The sequence below is a fragment of the Podarcis raffonei genome, chromosome 6, assembly GCF_027172205.1.
Source record: "Podarcis raffonei isolate rPodRaf1 chromosome 6, rPodRaf1.pri, whole genome shotgun sequence".
NCBI lineage: Eukaryota > Metazoa > Chordata > Lepidosauria > Squamata > Lacertidae > Podarcis > Podarcis raffonei.
In genome coordinates, this window is record NC_070607.1 from 36,290,544 (window position 1) to 36,308,682 (window position 18,139).

At 41.8% G+C, this 18,139-nt stretch overlaps 1 protein-coding gene across 2 annotated transcripts in view; it reads left to right on the forward strand.

The window, feature by feature from the left end:
* NEGR1 (neuronal growth regulator 1) overlaps positions 1 to 18,139 on the forward strand; it is a 453,778-nt gene that overhangs the window by 298,755 nt on the left and 136,884 nt on the right. For both annotated transcript variants that reach the window (XM_053392063.1, XM_053392064.1), the window contains exon 4: positions 10,222 to 10,353. In XM_053392063.1, the coding sequence (XP_053248038.1) occupies positions 10,222 to 10,353 (132 nt within the window). The remainder of the gene's footprint in view (positions 1 to 10,221; positions 10,354 to 18,139) is intronic.

Genomic DNA, 18,139 nt, shown 5'->3' on the forward strand with positions numbered 1-18,139 from the left:
CACAAAAAACTTCCCTATACAGGACTGCCTTGAGATGTCTTCTAAAAGTCAAATAGTTGTTTATTTCCTTGGCATCTGATAGGGTGGCATTCCACATTCTGTGCTGTTTTATGCCACAATGTCCATAACACATTTGCCATGTGGACATTTATCCTTCCTTCCAATGCCAACATTGCATGTGACCATAGGAACATCATGTGGCTTGACTATCATTCATTCATTCCCCACCCTTTCCCCCCTGACAGGGACTCAGGGACTTATCTAGTCTAAGTCTTTAGACATCTCTGTCACTTTCTTCTGTCCTGCTTTTACTGCTTGTGGTATTCTTACAACCTGGATCATGTGCAATAATGGGTAGGAACATGATATGAGAACTATGCAGCAGAGATGTTGGTTAGGTATGATGACATTTTGGACACACCACCTACTTTGACGTTTTCATCCCCCCAAAAGTTTTTGATTTGAGTTTCTACTGAAATGAGGCTGTATTTTAATGTTGTATTTTAATCTTGTTTTTAAGTTGTATTTTAATCAAGTGTTTTTATACCTGGTGTTAGCCGCCCTGGCTGGGGAGCGTGGGGTATAAATAAAATTTATTATATTATTATTATTATTATTATTATTATTATTATTATTATTATTACTGACCCTTTATTCTATTGTTCCTTGTTGTTGAGGGTGAGTTGCTCTTTCTAGGTCTGCATATATTCTGCTGCCATTCTAACGCTTCGGCCTTTTTTGAAAGGCTTTTCTTAACTATTAAAAAACCCCACTAGGCTTCAATGACAAAATAATTGTAACATTTATTTCAGCATCTGTAATGTTCAGGGACGTAAGATTTGTTGTGACCAAGTAATAAGGCTTCACAAGATCTGTTAGCTCTCCATAGCCCTAAGAATATTCTTCATTCTTTAAAAGAGCCATGTTAAAAATGGAGGGACCACCACTGGAATAGCTAGATGTGATAAGTATATATTTAACTCAGACTGAATGCAAACTTTGGGCAAGCAAGTCATTAATAAGAATAATGGCAATCAGCCTCACAGATCTCAGTCTTGTGCTAGTATGACGAAGCTGCAACATGTGGAATAGGTGTGCTTCTGGGTAGAGAAAATACTAAGAAGATAGGAAATTCAGTATGCAACTCTCCAGGATTTCAGACAGGAGACAGTGCTACCTGGAGATGTTGGGGATTGAACCTGGGACCTGCTTCATTGCAAAGGAGATGATCTGCCACCGACCTACAGACCTTTCCTTGATCAGGGGCAGTAAACCAGGTGTGCTGCAAGGCTAACCCAGGCCTGTGTTAAAGCAGAATGAGAACACTGCACCGGTGATGGGTTGTGACTTTAGTATTCAGAGCTCCTAACAAGTAGTGAAAAGAAGGGTCTTAACCCTTGGTAGACTGCTATACATGTCTCCCGGGCTTTATCTGGCATCAAATTGTGAAGGCTTCTTATTTGGCTTCATGGCCACAAGCTGTAGGGGGATATTTATTGAAAATGCTTCATCCACGGTTACTGCGATCTTCAGCTGTTAGCAGGAAAAGGAAGTCAGCAATTAAGCCCACACTCCTATGCATACTTACTTCTCAGTACTCCCATCTGAAGCCAGGAGAATGTATTTCAGAGTCAACATGCCCAGGATCAGAGTAAACATCTTATCACGAAGGTGAAGATGGGAAGTATATTGCTTGGGCCATGCTTGTGACATGGGAACATTCTGAACAAAAACATGGAAGAGAATTAACTCTGTCCCTGGCTGTTTTGTTGATCTCCGGTGAACACTGAACCTTTGCACCTGTAGTATAGGTAGCCTGACTTTTCTTCTTCTTCTTCTTCTTCTTCTTCTTCTTCTTCTTCTTCTTCTTCTTCTCCTTCTCCTTCTCCTTCTCCTTCTCCTTCTCCTTCTCCTCCTCCTCCTCCTCCTCCTTCTCCTTCTCCTTCTCCTTCTCCTTCTCCTTCTCCTTCTCCTTCTCCTTCTCCTTCTCCTTCTCATACACAACAGAAGGACGTCTGACCATGCTGCTATCCATATAGTGTACAGATATCCATCTGGTCTATTTGTTTCAGTATCTTATGCTATTTCCAAACGAGAGCAGCTGTTTTTATCTACATCAAGAGTATTAAAATGTAGATAGACATCCTTTATATCAAGATTCTACCTCTAAGGCAGCAAAATCAATACCCTAATGTATCCTAGCACAACAGCTGGGTAAGGATGCTGTGGTAAAATGACTGTAAAAGGAAAATTCAAAGTTACTTCAGAGTATGGTGACTTTATGGATCTCAGTTATATATAATTTAGCCTGACAGCAGTTCGGCTCAATGATAAAAAGTTAATATAACTTTGAGAGTGGTGGTAGGGAATTAAACCTGGCTTTTTCAGTTTTAAAACTAATATGTACACTAGCTTCAAAACTAGCAATTTTGAAACAGCAGTGAACTGGACACTGTGCTTCTAGGAAAAATATAAATAGTCCCTATGAGTCATTTTATCTCTGAATAGAACATAAAAATATACTTTTTCAATAAAGTGCTGTTTGAGGATTGCCACTTAGTATTAAAGGGAAACTGCAGTGCAGTTTACTATAAAATTTTTGATTTATTACAAGATAGAGAATGTTCTCTGGAAATGGACAGCTTTATGCTGGCATTACTGTTACTTACTATTCTCGCGTCATTGTAGCAACACCACTTTGATGATTGACAGTAATACATCAATTTAATAGCCTTAAAAGATTTGTTTCTCTAATGATGCATTTGTGTAATGATGGACCATCATTTCATGAAACTTTTCTGAATCAGCACTTAGAGGATTTGCATGGTTTGTTTTAAAATCTGTGCAGAAAGTGACACCCAGAGATGATAATTTTGTTTTTAAAAAGTTGTTATCAATCTTTATAGATATAAGGGTCACCATTAGCTCTTTAGGGTTTATTGAGATATCACAGCTTTTAGGGCAGGAAGAGCCAATGTGTTGCCTCCTGGTGTTGCGGACTACAGCTGCCACCATTGCTGGCCATTGACAGTATTGGCTGGGGCTGATGGGAGTTGAAGTCCAAAACATCTGGAATGCACCTCATTGGCTGCTATCCATGGCTTACACCAGGCTTCCTCACCTTCGGCCCTCCAGATGTTTTTGGCCTACAACTCCCATGATCCCTAGCCAGCAGGACCAGTGGTCAGGGATGATGGGAATTGTAGTCTCAAAATATCTGGAGGGCCAAGGTTGAGGAAGCCTGGCTTAGGGATAAAGTACTTTGTATATCAGATGGAATCCATGGCACATCCAGGAAAGACCTCAGGGGTTGGTACTCTCAGACAGGTGCCAAAGCTTTAGCACCTCAGAGGAACACTGCTAATCCCTGAACTGCTGCTGGTATCCTTCTGAGTACAAGCTGCTGGAAACTGCTTGCGCTCAGGTCCCGCTTACAGGTTCCCCACAGGAACTGATCGACCACTGTGATAACAGGATGCTGAAACAGATGGACCATTGGCCTGATCCAGCAAGCTCATCATATGTTACTGTAAAGACAGTCCATGCTTTTAATTAAAAGGATGCGACCATTTATTTTAATGCACAACTGAGGAGGCTTCGAGCCTCCAACAACAGTCAAGGGTCTTACCAAAATACACTAACAAACTCCAGGGAATTCTTCCTTCCATGCTGCCTCTGGAAGCAGGTGGACCCTCCTGCGCTGTTAACCCTCTCAAGTACTGTTGTTGCATGAACTTTTATCACATTGGCTACCACCTGGTGCAATGCTATAGGGAAATTCTTTTTCCTAGCCTCTGCCCACAGAGGAGGATTTAAGGGAGTGCAACCAGTTCCATCACACCGGGCGCCTCAGAGGTGCCACTGGGGATGCCATGATTATGATTTAGAATGGAGCACACAAAGTGATAAAGGTAAAGGGACCCCTGACCATTAAGTCCTGTCGCGGACGACTCTGGGGTTGCAGCGCTCATCTCGCTTTACTGGCCGAGGGAGCCGGCGTACAGCTTCCAGGTCATGTGGCCAGCATGTCTAAGCTGCTTCTGTGGAACCAGAGCAGCACACGGAAACACCGTTTACCTTCCCGCCGCAGCGGTACCTATTTATCTTCTTGCACTTTGAAGTGCTTTCGAACTGCTAGATTGGCAGGAGCAGGGACCGAGCAACGGGAGCTCACCCCGTCGTGGGGATTCGAACTGCCAACCTTCCAATTGGCAAGCCCTAGGCTCTGTGGTTTAGACCACAGCGCCACCCGCGTCCCTACACACAAGGTGGAGGGGTGCCAATTTTTGGTGTCCCACAGGGTGCTGCTAAAATTCATAATTTGAACAAAGGCCCTTTACCCTCCAGTTCCTAAAGTGGTTCAGAGTTGGTGTCCTGGACAGTAAATGGATAGCAGGAACAGATTGCAATAAACTTTGCTGGAAAATATGAGGAAATTAAATTGCACTAAATTCTACAATGGAGCCCAAGTTTGCAATGCCCTACAGTGGTAGAAAAGTAATATAAATTCAAATAAAGCAATAATACATGATACAGAGATACATGTTATGTCATTTCAGAGCTATAGATCATCAGTACTCAAGATAGGAATGACTCATACTGCAGAGCAGAGAGTACAACCCGTGACATGGGCAAAATAAATAAATAAATAGGGAGTTGTCTGTTTTCTTTGCTCAAAATAAGCATGTTTAAAGGCAATCTGATAATTAAAAAATGCAAAAGCCATGAAAGATCTTTAAGTAACAAATTTCACAGTTTGCATCATCTGGCAATAATACCAAATTCACAGGTATTACACATCTCTTTGGGCTATTAACCAGGGGTCAGCAAACTTTTTCAGCAGGGGGCCGCTCCACTGTCCCTCAGACCTTGTAGGGGGCCGGACTATTTTTTTTTGGGGGGGGGAATAAACAAATTCCTATGCCCCACAAATAACCCAGAGATGCATTTTAAATAAAAGCACACATTCTACTCATGTAAAAACACCAGGCAGGCCCCACAAATAACCCAGAGATGCATTTTAAATTTTTTAAAAAACACATTCTACTCATGTAAAAAAGCACTGATTCCTGGACCATCCACGGACCGGATTTAGAAGGCGAGTGTGCCAGATCTGGCCCCTGGGCCTTAGTTTGCCTCCCCATGATCTTAACCCTGTGCAGGCAGACATTCTTATATACTGAAATCATCCGTGCACAAGAATCATGCATTATTATTTTTTATCTGTACTTGATCATTCTCATGTTCATTCATTTGTTAATGTATGAAAATTCACAGATAATACCCAACGATGCCTTCATCATGTTTCCAAGGCCTCTGGGCAGTAATCATGCTACTTTATATAGTCATGGCTCCCCTCAAAGAATCCTGGAAACCGATAAACAATAAAATAAATATGATTCTTGTGATGGAAAACTATGTCCATTTAGCCTATGAATTTTGGGGTTCAAGCAGGACATTTAACTAATTTGAGGTTGGGACCCTATACACACTTACCTGCGAGTAAGCCCTATTGATCTCAGTGGGTCTTGCTTCCAAGTAGCCATGCATATAATTGAGCTGCAAATGGCTTTATTAGACAATCTCTTCTTCTTCAGCAAGATTGATTTTTCATGACTCACTCAAATATGAGCATTAATCCACATTTCTTATTTAATTAACTGCTACTGAGCATTTGCTTTTACTGTTACTGATATTTACAATGCTGTGCATAAAACTGGACTATCAGTAAAGTTCAACTTCAACTATATAGATAAAAGATACAGATATATTTATCACAATGGAAAACCATGCCTATTTAGGATCTAGACTGCTTGCTTGTGAGTCCATCCTTACATTACATTGCACTTTTATTTATGATGACAAATGAACTGGCAACATGAGTGAATGCAGCATCTGGAGAGTTCCCTCTTTGCTTTCGACTTGGTGTATGCTCATTTATGTATGTTAAAAACACAGCATAAGACTGGGGTGAGGAGAGACATGAAGTGCTTGCAGACCCATGCCCACAATAAGAAGTAAATTCAGAGGAGTGAATGAGAGAGGGAACTTACAGTGCATTGGATTGAGCTGCAAAGCTGTAGCCCTGTGTCCACTTACCTGAGGTTTCCCACTGAACTCACACTAAAGGTAAATTAGATTGTACTGTAAAAGAAGGACTTAGATTAACATCCTCCTAATGCTTATCTTTCTCTTACACTCAGCATTTCCTGGCTATTCTCTTTTCTGTACACTCTGAAGCTCTCCCTCTGCCTTGTGCTTCCACCAAAGGATGGGGAAGTAATATTGTAGTTCCTATGCAAAGTTAACTTCTGAACATGTGGCTTCCTTCCTGTACCATAAAACACAAGAGTTTAAGGGTGAAGAAAGACGTGTGCGTGCCAGGGGTGGGGACACACACAACAACTTGATACTTTTATTCTCCTTTCAGACCTGTACTTGGGACAAATATTCTAGTTCCCCACATCCAGAGTTAGCCTCGACTGATTTTTCCTGCCACCCAAATTCAGGATTTTATAAATGCCTTGTGCTGCCTAAACAAATCTGCTGAGTGTGATAGTGACTCTTCTATATGATGTTCTTTGCAGCACATAATTTTAATAGATTACTATGGCATCTTCAAATAACATACACCCACGTGCGTTTTTGCTCTAAGAAACTCTGACAGACACTAATAACAGCTCTAATAAGAACTGCTGCAGGCACTCTTGGCAACTTTTTTTTTTTTTACATTGCATTGCATTTCTGAAAGTATTTGCTATTCAGTGTCCTCTCGCTCTCGCGTATTCCTCCATCGGCACCCTTTGCAGTAGCAGTTTTTTGTACAAGGTACACCCATTTTCCCTGCAGTTATTGTTTCTGATGATATTTTTCAACTGGACTGATGACTGCTTCCTCAAGCTGGCAAGTTACGCTGCTTGTGCGGTAGTGCTATGCTGGCCTCTGAAGCCTGTCACTTCTGTCAATATTGGAGTGGCAGCAGTATTGACCTTGGCTGGAGCCGAATGTTGCTACTCTCAAGGCTGCAAAGCAAATTCTACCAGCATTACAATCCTAGAGGCAGATCAAAATTTGAAGGCTGCGAAAAACCCTAATGTGCAGAGTTGAACTCCACCATGTTCATTATTTGCTTCCCCCATTCAACAAAGTTCAGAATTAAATGTGCCACCAAGACCCCATTCTGCGCTGTACATTCACAGCAGTATCATACCACTTAAAATAGTTGTGGCTTCCCCCCAAGAATCCTGGGAGTTGTTGTTTGTCAACAGCGCCAAGAGTTGTTAGGAAACACCCACCCACCCCTGAGATATAATTCCCTGGTTATGGGATTGTTACATCACTTTGGAAACTGTAGCTCTGCAGGTCTCTGCCTATTCCTATTCCCACAACCCCCACCCAGTGTAAAGGGCTTTGGATTGCTCTGTAAATCCCCCATACCAACCTTCAGAGTTTGAATTCTGAGATATGACATCCACTTCATAGGCCCATTTACAAACAGTGTCATGCAATCCATCCTATTTGTAGACAGAGAAACTGGGAGAGCCAGCAGTTCCTCAGGTGTTGGGCTCACCATCAGCAGTGTGCTCCTCAGAGCAAGGGCTAATTCAGAAGACATTCACCTTTTATATTTTCCTGTCTTTTTTGTGTTGTTTTTTTTTACTGCCATTGAAACTGCCAATACCAACAACTTGCATGTTGACAGCTGGGACACATTTCACACCCTCCATAATTCCCCATACCTGCTTCCATTCCAGTGCATTGTGAGGGTGATATAGTGGGGAATATTCATAAATTATTCTGCATAGGAAGCTGCCTTATACTGAGACAGACCATAGGCCCATCTATCTCAGTACTGTCTGCACTGGCTGGCAGTGGTTTTCCAGGTTTCAGACAGGGTTCTCCCAGCCCTACCTGGAAATAATAAGAATTGAACCAGAGACCGTCTACAACATGGGTAGGCAAACTAAGGCCCGGGGGCCGGATCTGGCCCAATTGCCTTCTCAATCCAGCCCGTGGATGGTCCAGGAATCAGCGTGTTTTTACATGAGTAGAATGTGTGCTTTTATTTAAAATGCACCTCTGGGTTATTTGTGGGGCATAGGAATGCGTTCTCTCTTTTTTTCAAAATTTAGTCCGGCCCACCCCAAAAAGTCTGAGGGACAGTGGACCGCCCCCCCCCTGCTGAAAAAGTTTGCTGACCCCTGGTCTCCATGTAAGCCTCATGCTCTGCCACTGAAACGTGGCCTTTTCCTAAAGTTGCCTTCTTTTTCTAGGGCCGTGGGTGGGTGGGTTCTATTCAGAGAAAAATATCACATTTCCCCCACAGAAAAATACCATCTGAGGAATTTTGGATCCAAGCGTATTTTTTGCTTTTTCCACACACACACCCATCTGCTGCAATTTAATGCAATGCAGTGCTGCGAAACTCACTTGCTGCTTCTCAGTAGGAACCTGATACCAGTATAACATAGCAAAGTGTATTCAAATACTGCTGCAACGGCATATGAAAACAGAGCGTTCTTTACTAGGCCACACTACTTTCAAGCAATGCAAAATGTAGCTTTTATTCCATTCTGGCTGGTAACATATGCTTCATTTCAAATTGATAGTAAATAATATTTTCCTAGAAATTCATTCGCCCTAGCAGAATGTAACAGCAGCCAACCACATAAACAGGAACAGCTGGCTCTTTAGCAGAAGCTTACCTTTCATAATATATTCCTTCCAAGTGAAACAGAAAAGGAGAAAACAGCGTCACTCCACTGTATTTTGTTATATCCTATTAATTGATTTCCCTGCCTCTGCCTTTCCTCATTTTTAATTATGATTTGGCAGGCATATTTTATTTTATTTTATTTTATTTGCATTGGTGCTCCCATTTATGCTTTGAAACACTTGAAACGAGGTCCCAGTCCTGTGCTAGGAGTAGATATGGGGGAGAAATTCAAATAACATTTAAAGCCAAATCTATCAAATTCACACCTTCCGAAACAATATAAGAACTGCATGAAAGCTGCACTTACTTGAATTTTTTTGATGCAGTCTTCTGAGCAATGTTTACAAAAATGCATATATTAGGGGAAAGTGTGCATAAAAATGAAAATAACATTAAAATGCATATTAGGCAAACACGCTTGCAAAAAATTGTGCACATTAGTCAAAATTGCTTACAGAAATATTCTTCTTGGAAGAAATTCACTCTAGAATGCTGGTGGATTTTCATTTGGAAGTGAATGTAAGTATGCAAAAATAAGAAAGCAAGAGAACCAAAATTGACAGATTCATCCCTACTGAGGTAGGGGATTGTGCTTCTGCCTGGCTTGGGGAGGGAGGTACGATGCTCTGACAGGGTCCAAGAGCCCTTCCACCACCTTCCCTAAGCCTGAGGCACAATGTCACACACACAACATCTGCCCCTCTTCGCCCTCGCAAGCCAGTGCCTCTGGCCCTAACTGTTCCCCTATGAAAAATTTCACCACACACCACTGCTGAGCCCCACCTCTTGTGCATCAGGGTGGTGTACATTGGCTGAAGCCACACCAGGAAATCTTGGCATGGTTGCAAAGGCCTGCTGTCACCAGAGCCCTTTGAGTCTGGCAGCTGAGCAGGAATTCTCTTGGCCTGTGTCTTGATTTTGAATGCAGGCACGTACAGTACAGGCTTGTATACACATTTAACCCTGGACTAGAACACAATGGATACCGGAGCTGTTAACAGAACATTGCGATTCAGAAGCTTTAGTCAAAACGAAATGCCTTTCCACAGCAAATATTTGAAACGTGTGTCAGCTTTTTTTCTAGGTAAGGCGGAACCTTATGTTTTGTAAAAGTCAATATGAACTGAAGCATAATGGTGAATTTTCATCTATCCTGCTAGAGGGCTGTTCAACTCAATTGCAAAATGGGCATAGATTTATTTGATGTATGCCAAGGTTAGGTAACTCTAATCAATTATAAAGAGATGGTGTATATCGCTTCTTGTGGTAGTCATTGTTACAGTATTGCTACCTTATGTGAGGCTGTGCAATGTGCAGTTGTTTTCAGCACATGGGAGAAGGGGTGAAAGATGTAATCGTTTGTCACCTTGATTTCAGGAATAGTTCTGTCAGCAGTTTCCTGCAACAAGCTGGCTGTTTTTACCTGAATGGAGCTTCAATCAGCTTCAATGAAATTTCCTGTACACTCTTTTTAATCTCTCTCTCCCTCTCCCCTTTAATTTCAGCCAAACCATTTGAAAGTGGACAGTATTTGGACATCTATGGAATTACAAGAGACCAAGCTGGGGAATATGAATGCAGTGCTGAAAACGACGTCTCAGTCCCAGATGTGAAAAAAGTAAAAGTCACAGTAAACTGTAAGTTGCATGTGTTTTGGAGGGGGGGGGAATATTTGAAATGAAAGAGGTTGGTGAAAAACAGCATGATGTAGAAGATGCATTCAGGTAGTTGTCAAATAGTGGCTATCTGTGATGTTAGCTGCGAGAGATTAGCACCATGGCAGCAGCTTCTGTGCAAAAGCAACCATACTCATGATGGAAGCCTTTCTCATCAGACCAAGAGCTTTTTTCTTTCCTGGCAATCAGAAGGGCTGATGTTTCATGCTGCTTCTCCTTTCTGTGACTGAAAAGGGGGTCTGACACCTGAGCATACAATCCCTGGTAGCTTACCTGACTAGGTTCCAGTCTCAGACCTGGGCTCAACTCCTCAAATCCTGGGAAACTCTGTAAATGGTCAGTAAATTGTCCGCTACTTTAGTGTATCATGTTTTTGACATGACTAGCTTTATTTGTGCCTATTGGGTCCCGCCCTGGTTCCAAAGACAGTGAGGTAAGCAGGAAGGTTTCGCCCCTTCCCTACTGAGCTCAAGACCAGGCTTCCTCAACTTCAGCCCTCCAGATGTTTTGAGACCACAATTCCCATCATCCCTGGCCACTGGACCTGCTAGCAAGGGATCATGGGAGTTGTAGGCCAAAAACATCTGGAGGGCCGAGGTTGAGGAGGCCTGCTCAAGACAGATCCCTTTAAGTGAGTGGTGCCCTGCAGCATATGGGCTCTTCTCCTGGTACTCCAATTCATGTCACAGTGGGCACTTCACTAGACTAAATTTATTATTCGTATGTTCCAGAATACGATTTGCAATTCCATTCAGACTAACAAAATCATCATTTGGGTGCTTGGTGCTGCCTCGGATTGCTGCATTCCAGGTAGGGCTTTTACATTATGCCCATCCTGTGAGTTTTTCAGAGATACCATACCAGGATGCAGAAGGCAGAATGGACCCTTGATCACATCTCAGAAGGGCAGCTTTTTTAAAAAAATCTGTGTCCTTATAAACAACTGGGGTACCTAAGTAAGTTTCTCTCCTTGCTGAGCTCTCCAGTTCCTTATAACATACTACTTTAGTTTTTCTGCAAGGTGGACACTGGAAAGTTATTTTGGAAACAGGAACTAGGTCTGTTTTTTTTTAACTTCTCAGGCACATGGTTTCAAGACTTCTGTTGCTTGGGGCTTTCTCTCAAATACCACTGTATTATTTCTTGTCCTTCTTTCATAGACAGTGTCACCTCCCATGTTGCTATAACTTAGTTTCAGTTCCTGGGCTTCTATTCAAAGGTCTGTATTGTGTGTAATATGCTTTCAACACTATTATTAAATAAGGAAAACAATAAATAGCAATCCCAAGATGACATTGGGATTAAAAAAATGTGCTGAAGAAGTGAAGGATATTCTTAGAAGGCTTTTTCAAGAGGCAGTTGTCTGTCTCTACCTAGCAGCTCCTCACCTAGCCATTTCGTGTGAAATGCAGAAATACTGTCAACATCTGTTCCCTACTACAAGCAATGATTCATTCTGACTAGGCAGAAGAAGAACATTCAGCAGCATTTAAGGCTAAAGCTTACTTGTATTGGGAGAGCATATGCTCTCTAGAGCTATAAAAACTACTGGTTGTATCTGATTTTCATTGGACTTTAAATGTAACACTAAGCACAACTAGAAGTTTAAAGCTGCAAAAGTGCTAACTTGGCTTTGGGAAGCAGGGGAAAGGACTCTAGGACTCTGTCACAGCCATCACAGCTCCATCCCAAAGCCCAGCTTTGGGAAGGCAGTACGAGGGCTGGGGGTAAGTGTCAAATGTTGCTGAGGACCATGAAAAAAGGCCTCAATGGCCATATGCAGCCACTCAAGCTGCAAGTTGGACCACCCTGCTATAGTATGATCTATGGTGAAGTAACAAATTCTGAGCATCCAGCTGCTAGATCTTGAGAGCAATTGCCTAATATTATTAAGTGAAAGTTGAACCTCTGATCTGGATCTGATTCTCTAAAATAGATGTTACCAAACTGTGGTCTGTGGACCATCAGTGGTCCATGAGCTTCATACAGGTGGTCCATGGCATGTCTGGCTAACTCAGCAGTTAGTGGAGATGCACTCCATTGTCTCTCGAAACAGACAGATGCCAACCATGTTTCTTATATTGTATTTTACTGCACTGCAATTTGAATTCTGTGGAATGCAAACTGCAGTACAATGAAATGCAATATAAGAATTAAAGGAAGCAATAACAAATGCAATAAAAATCAGACAGCATCTAGCACGGCACACTGAAATGGCTACAGCATGCAGGAAATAATCAAGTCATCATTACCAAGGGCATTAGCAATTTTCAAAAGATCTGCAGGGGATGACTTGTGCTTTGTGCTTTAAAGCATAGCTGGTGGTCTGTAAACACCTCAGAATGCTCTGCTCTGCTGGCAAGTATATCATACTACTAGCAATGGGCTATCTCTGAGGATTCTTTTGGTCAAACTTGTTTCTTGATTATTGCCTGAAGCTGGAATAGGAGCACTGGAATCCTCCTTAGATTGCCTTGAGCTGCCTCTGTGTAATGCAACTCTATGTTGGATGCACAGCCTGCATAAATCGAATGGTTAGTACAGTATAGTGCCTCCTTATTTTCTGTTTGAATAATCCACAGCAGTATTAATGCAGACTATTTTTCATATCCTCCTTCCTCTTCTGTGAAGTCTGTGCAAATTTGCTAGCCGTCCAACATGCTTAGGGTTCCTCTGTATTCAGAAGCTGACTACATTTGATTATCACAAAAATAATTATTAATATTTCTCACTTGTGAGCATCCAAGAGACATTGCTGGCCACTTTGGGGGGTGCAGTACTGGGCTGTAGTATTCTTGCTTAAATTCTCAGAAGATGGATATTGGCATATTTAGTCTTCATAGCAGACACATTGATCTCAAACCTCTTGAAACAGTCTCAGCTTCCATTAAAAACATGAAGTTCTATTGATTCAATTTCATCTTTTTCTTTTGAATGCATGCTATTGTAACAAATAAATTCCTCAGTATTTTTATGCACGCAATCCCACCCAGAATCTCAGATCTGTTCAGCTATTTGTTGGTGCAGAGGTGGGGCCTCTTAATGAAAAGTATTTGAGTATCCCTTCCCCCTCTCCTCACTGAATATAAAAACTCCTGGTCTCTAAGAAGCTGATCAAATATATTCCAGTGTCTTCCATCCATTTTCTCTCTTTGCTTCTTTTACTCATATTGGAAAACAAAATCTCATACAGTTTGGCAGAAGAGTCTCATAACAGCACAGCATATTGTGTGTTCAGGTCTTGCACTTAAATCACAGTATATTGCTACTTGTATACCTCTGGTTCTCTGACACTGGAGAGTAAACTTTATTGCCTTGCCTGCTAGATGAAAAGAAGATTTTGAGTAAACTGCTGTATTAACAAGGGGAGAGAGTCCAACTGGGGGGAAAGATCATAGTCACTTGGTCCTTTGATGTGGAAATTGTGTATCATTTGCCACTCAGCTTCCTTTGGACACATTGAATAGGATTCTGATTTCATCTACACTGCTGTAAATTTGGAGTAACTGTCTAGAAATCAATGAAGTTACACCAGATTTATGGCAGCATAGCAAAGTCCAATTTGTCCTAATGGCCTTGGTTCTACAATTGTAATTAAAGTAGCGGTAAATATTGATGGATGGTTGAGAGTGTACGTGTAAGCCATGATTCACTGACGAAGCTTCAACCAGCAGCAACTCCTGCAAGAGAGACATTGTGATCTCTGTATCATGCAAATGAGCATATGCCTGGCAAGAGAGTTAACTCATTAGGGTGGAGCAGCCATTACACCCACCAGATGTGCATTTAGCAGAACAGCTGCAGGCAGCAAAAAGCAGCTCAGAGTCGGAGAAATGATTTGTGGGTGTGTCTGCGTGTTCATTTTCAATGGATGTGTTTGTTTTCATGTTTGGAAACAAATTCCTATAATACCCCTAATCTACTTCATTGTTTTCGATGAGTCTAATTCTGAAAGTCATATTGCTAAAACTTGTGTGGTGGGGTATATTCCTGTATACTTAGCCCTTTGACACTCAGTTTGTTTGGTGGTGGTTGGAATAGAGTGATTCTTGTTTTTTATTATGCTCATGGAATTGAACATGGATTGTCATTTGAGTTGTCTTCATTGGGAGGTAAGTTGTTGAACGTTTGTTATGGGGAGATGCTGGACTTCTTGTTTCTATGCCAATGAGATCCCTGGCTGCACCAGATAGTGCTTCTGGAATGGTACCCAAAGGGACTGTCAGGTTGCAGGCAGACCTGGAAACAGTGAAAATGCTGACTGGCCCCAGGGTAGCAGAGGAAGAGCAGCCCAAGCTAGCTCTCCAAAGGAGAATGTGAAGGGTGGAAGGGAGCATGTTGTGTGAGAGGGCATATTGGCACCCCTCCCACAATATGGTTCTCCTGGGCTTCAGGAAGAGAGGCTGCCAGGGAGGAAGAGACTAACAGTACAAGTGGAGCCCAAGAAAAGGAACTCTTCTGTTTCACCTGCCTCTGGATTCCCTGCTTCTTCAGTTCATCCATAGACTCGCTTGAACCTCATAGTCAAGCCAGACACCATAATGCAGGCATAGCCAAACTTGGCCCTCCAGCTGTTTTGGGACTACAACTCCCATCATCCCTAGCTAACAGGACCAGTGGCCAGGGATGATGGGAACTGTAGTTCCAAAACAGCCAGAGGGCCAAGTTTGGCCATAATGCTATTGTCATTTTAGCAAACTATCAGTATATCTAATTTGATTCAGTTCTGCTTTCAAATGACATTCCAGGCACCAAGTGACTTTCCTGATGGGCTTTATTCAAGGGAAACTCTTTGTCAAGTATTCTGAAACATACCTTGGGAGACTTCCCATTAGCAGCAATTGCCTTCATCCTTATTTCTTCCCATGGTTTACCATCTACTATGTCCAACCATGGGACACTATGGCGTATATCTAGTGTTAGTCCTATGTGGAGTAGACTCATTGAAATTAATGAACATTACTAACTTGGGTCTATTTAATTTCAGTAGGACTACTCTGAGTAGGGCTTCATTGGATACAGATCCCAGCTTATAAACAGAGGGAGGAATAAGCAGTGCCAACATTACCCATTAGACAGGAGGGAAGATTTGCAGAAACCAAAGTAGATTAATGTATAGTTGGGTGCCATTTTTGCAATTTAAAGCCTGCTTTTGCATATAAGTATTAATGATTTCGAATCATCAGATAATACAGTGGTACCGCGGGTTAAGAATTTAATTTGTTCTGGAGGTTCGTTCTTAACCTGAAACTGTTCTTAACCTGAGGTACCACTTTAGGTAGTGGGGCCTCCTGCTGCCGCAGCACCGCCGCGGCACAATTTCTGTTCTCATCCTGAAGCAAAGTTCTTAACCCAAGGTACTATTTCTGGGTTAGCGGCGTCTGTAACCTGAAGCGTCTGTAACCCGAGGTACCACTGTACTTTCAGTTTAGATCTTGCTGAATCTGGAATTATTATACTCCACATTGGCTTGGTTAGCACATAACACGATGCAATGGTTTAATAAACCATAGGTTAGTTTGATTATCCAAACCTGGTCCAGTGTCTTAACCATGGTTTAGTAATACTAACAAACCAACACACATGAGTCATGATTTGTTGTTGGTTTATAAACCTTGGCTTATGTTAACTATGGATTAGGGTTATGTGCAAACATAGCTACACAATCACTTTGTAAGGAAACTTTATATTATTGTATCCATATTACAAGCAAGGTTGCTGAGGTAAGTGATGAGGACTTAAACCAAGGGCTTTCTGGTCATATTCTGAGCTGCTATGTCTACACCACCAGGTATGTTCATGGTAACAGTAAAAATATTTCAAAGGTTGCAGGAACTACTGGACCAGCAGATGTAGAGAGAACAGCAGGAGGAAAATAGCAGGAGTGGCCCTTTTAGGCCTAAATTAGACAAACAGGAGATGAGGAAGTAAAACTTTATAGGCCATACCATTTCTGCATGATTTTTTTATTTCCAATTTAAAAGGGGAAAAGATGTCCGGACTAAGATGCAGTTGATAATTTCCTATCATTTCAAGTTTTTGCTCTGTACTGTACAATATTGTTAAGATGCATGAGAAGCTACACTGCTGAAACACAAGGCATATTTTTTAAAATATTGAATATTCATTTCATGTAGTAAACAGCTGCTTAGCCATCCAAATGTATGCAAGAAAAATTATCCATTTTAAATTGCTTTTCAAATTTGAAGTTTTGTGGATGGATTGCTTTAAATGAGACATAAACAAGGTCTGTGAGTGCTCTTGTAGCATAAATAGTATTATTCTTCCCTACATCTACTTTTATTGCATAAATTATGTTTTCTCGAAAAATAAATGTGTCATATGCTCTTTTAATGGTGACCTTAGAAAACATGGTAAGTGTGTGGGGTGCTTCAGAGAGAGAGAGAGAGAGAGAGAGAGAGAGAGAGAGAGAGAGAGCGCGTTAGTTTTAGAAGCATTGTGAAGTTGCTAGTTTCTCCATGTGAGAATACTATTCCAAACTGAGTTAAGACAGATAAGACTTAATACCGTTTTATTTTCCCAGTATTTTTTTTATCATTTTCTGTCAGGGAACTGCCATCAGCTCAGAGGTGGAAGGGCAGTTGTGTTATAGGGAGCCTCCAAAAATGTTGCGAAGCAGTTTCTCCTCTGGCGAGGAGGGAAGCCCCACCTCCAGTGGAGAGGAGGTGGTGGGACCAGGGGATGCTAGGGAGAGCCTCAACACCGAGCCTGAGCAAACCGGAGAGGAGGGCAGTACGCCTTTTCCAGTGCCCATTCTGCGCAGTAGGTTTAGGCGCAGGGAAGGGAGGAGAAGGTTGGGGGTCACACAACTGTTATGCTGGGGGAGGTACAAGGACTGCCCACTCCCAGGTTCTGCTAGCGACTGAGCCAGACATGAACTTGCGACGCTCTTCACTGTAAATAGTTTGCACTAATAATAAAGCTGGAAAAGACAGGTCAGAGTCTTGCCTGTTTGCTCTTGAGCAACCACACCAGCACCGGACATTTTCTATTATATTTTATAAAGCAAATGCTGATTTGTAGATGATAATCTTAACCCCTGCTGAGTCATGAATTAACTAGATTTTAATATTTTACCAGAAAACTGGCTGGTTGGTTGTACCTACAGCAGTTTCGCTAGATCTTCAGTTTTGTAGACAAAGGGCTTTTTTTAAATAGTGAAATTAGAAAAAGATTAAGTTCTCCTATTCCTAGCAGCAGTATCATTCTGAAAATTGTAAGTAAGTGGTAGGCACCAATGTGGCTGGAAAGAAGTCAGAAGGCTGTGGGGAGGGGGAGGAGAATCTCTCTGCAAAGTTCAGGCTTCCTATCAGCTTGCTGCTTCTGTGCCAGTTCACCATGGAAATATGAGCTAGGCTTTGTTTCTTTGGTGATCTGGCACAGGAACAGCAAATGTGGCCGGAAGGAAGTCAAAACAATACTACAGTGGATTGAGAACCTTCTTTTAAAGTGTGAAAAGGGGAAAACGTACCTCAGTCACCTCAACTGTAAAAGTATTTTTATGAGGTTCAGTTATATTTGATGGTGTCTTTCTGGCTTCGTTTTTTAAATAAATAAGATATTTTGTGTGTGTGTGTGTGTGTGTTTTGTAACTTATACTTTACATTTCATAGTAAACTGAAACAAGCTGCTGTCATCCTGCCCTTGAGATTGCCTGAGGCCTTTGCTCTTCCTTCAACTTTGTCCAAACTATGTATGTCCTAGAGATGTACCACCTCTGCAGAAT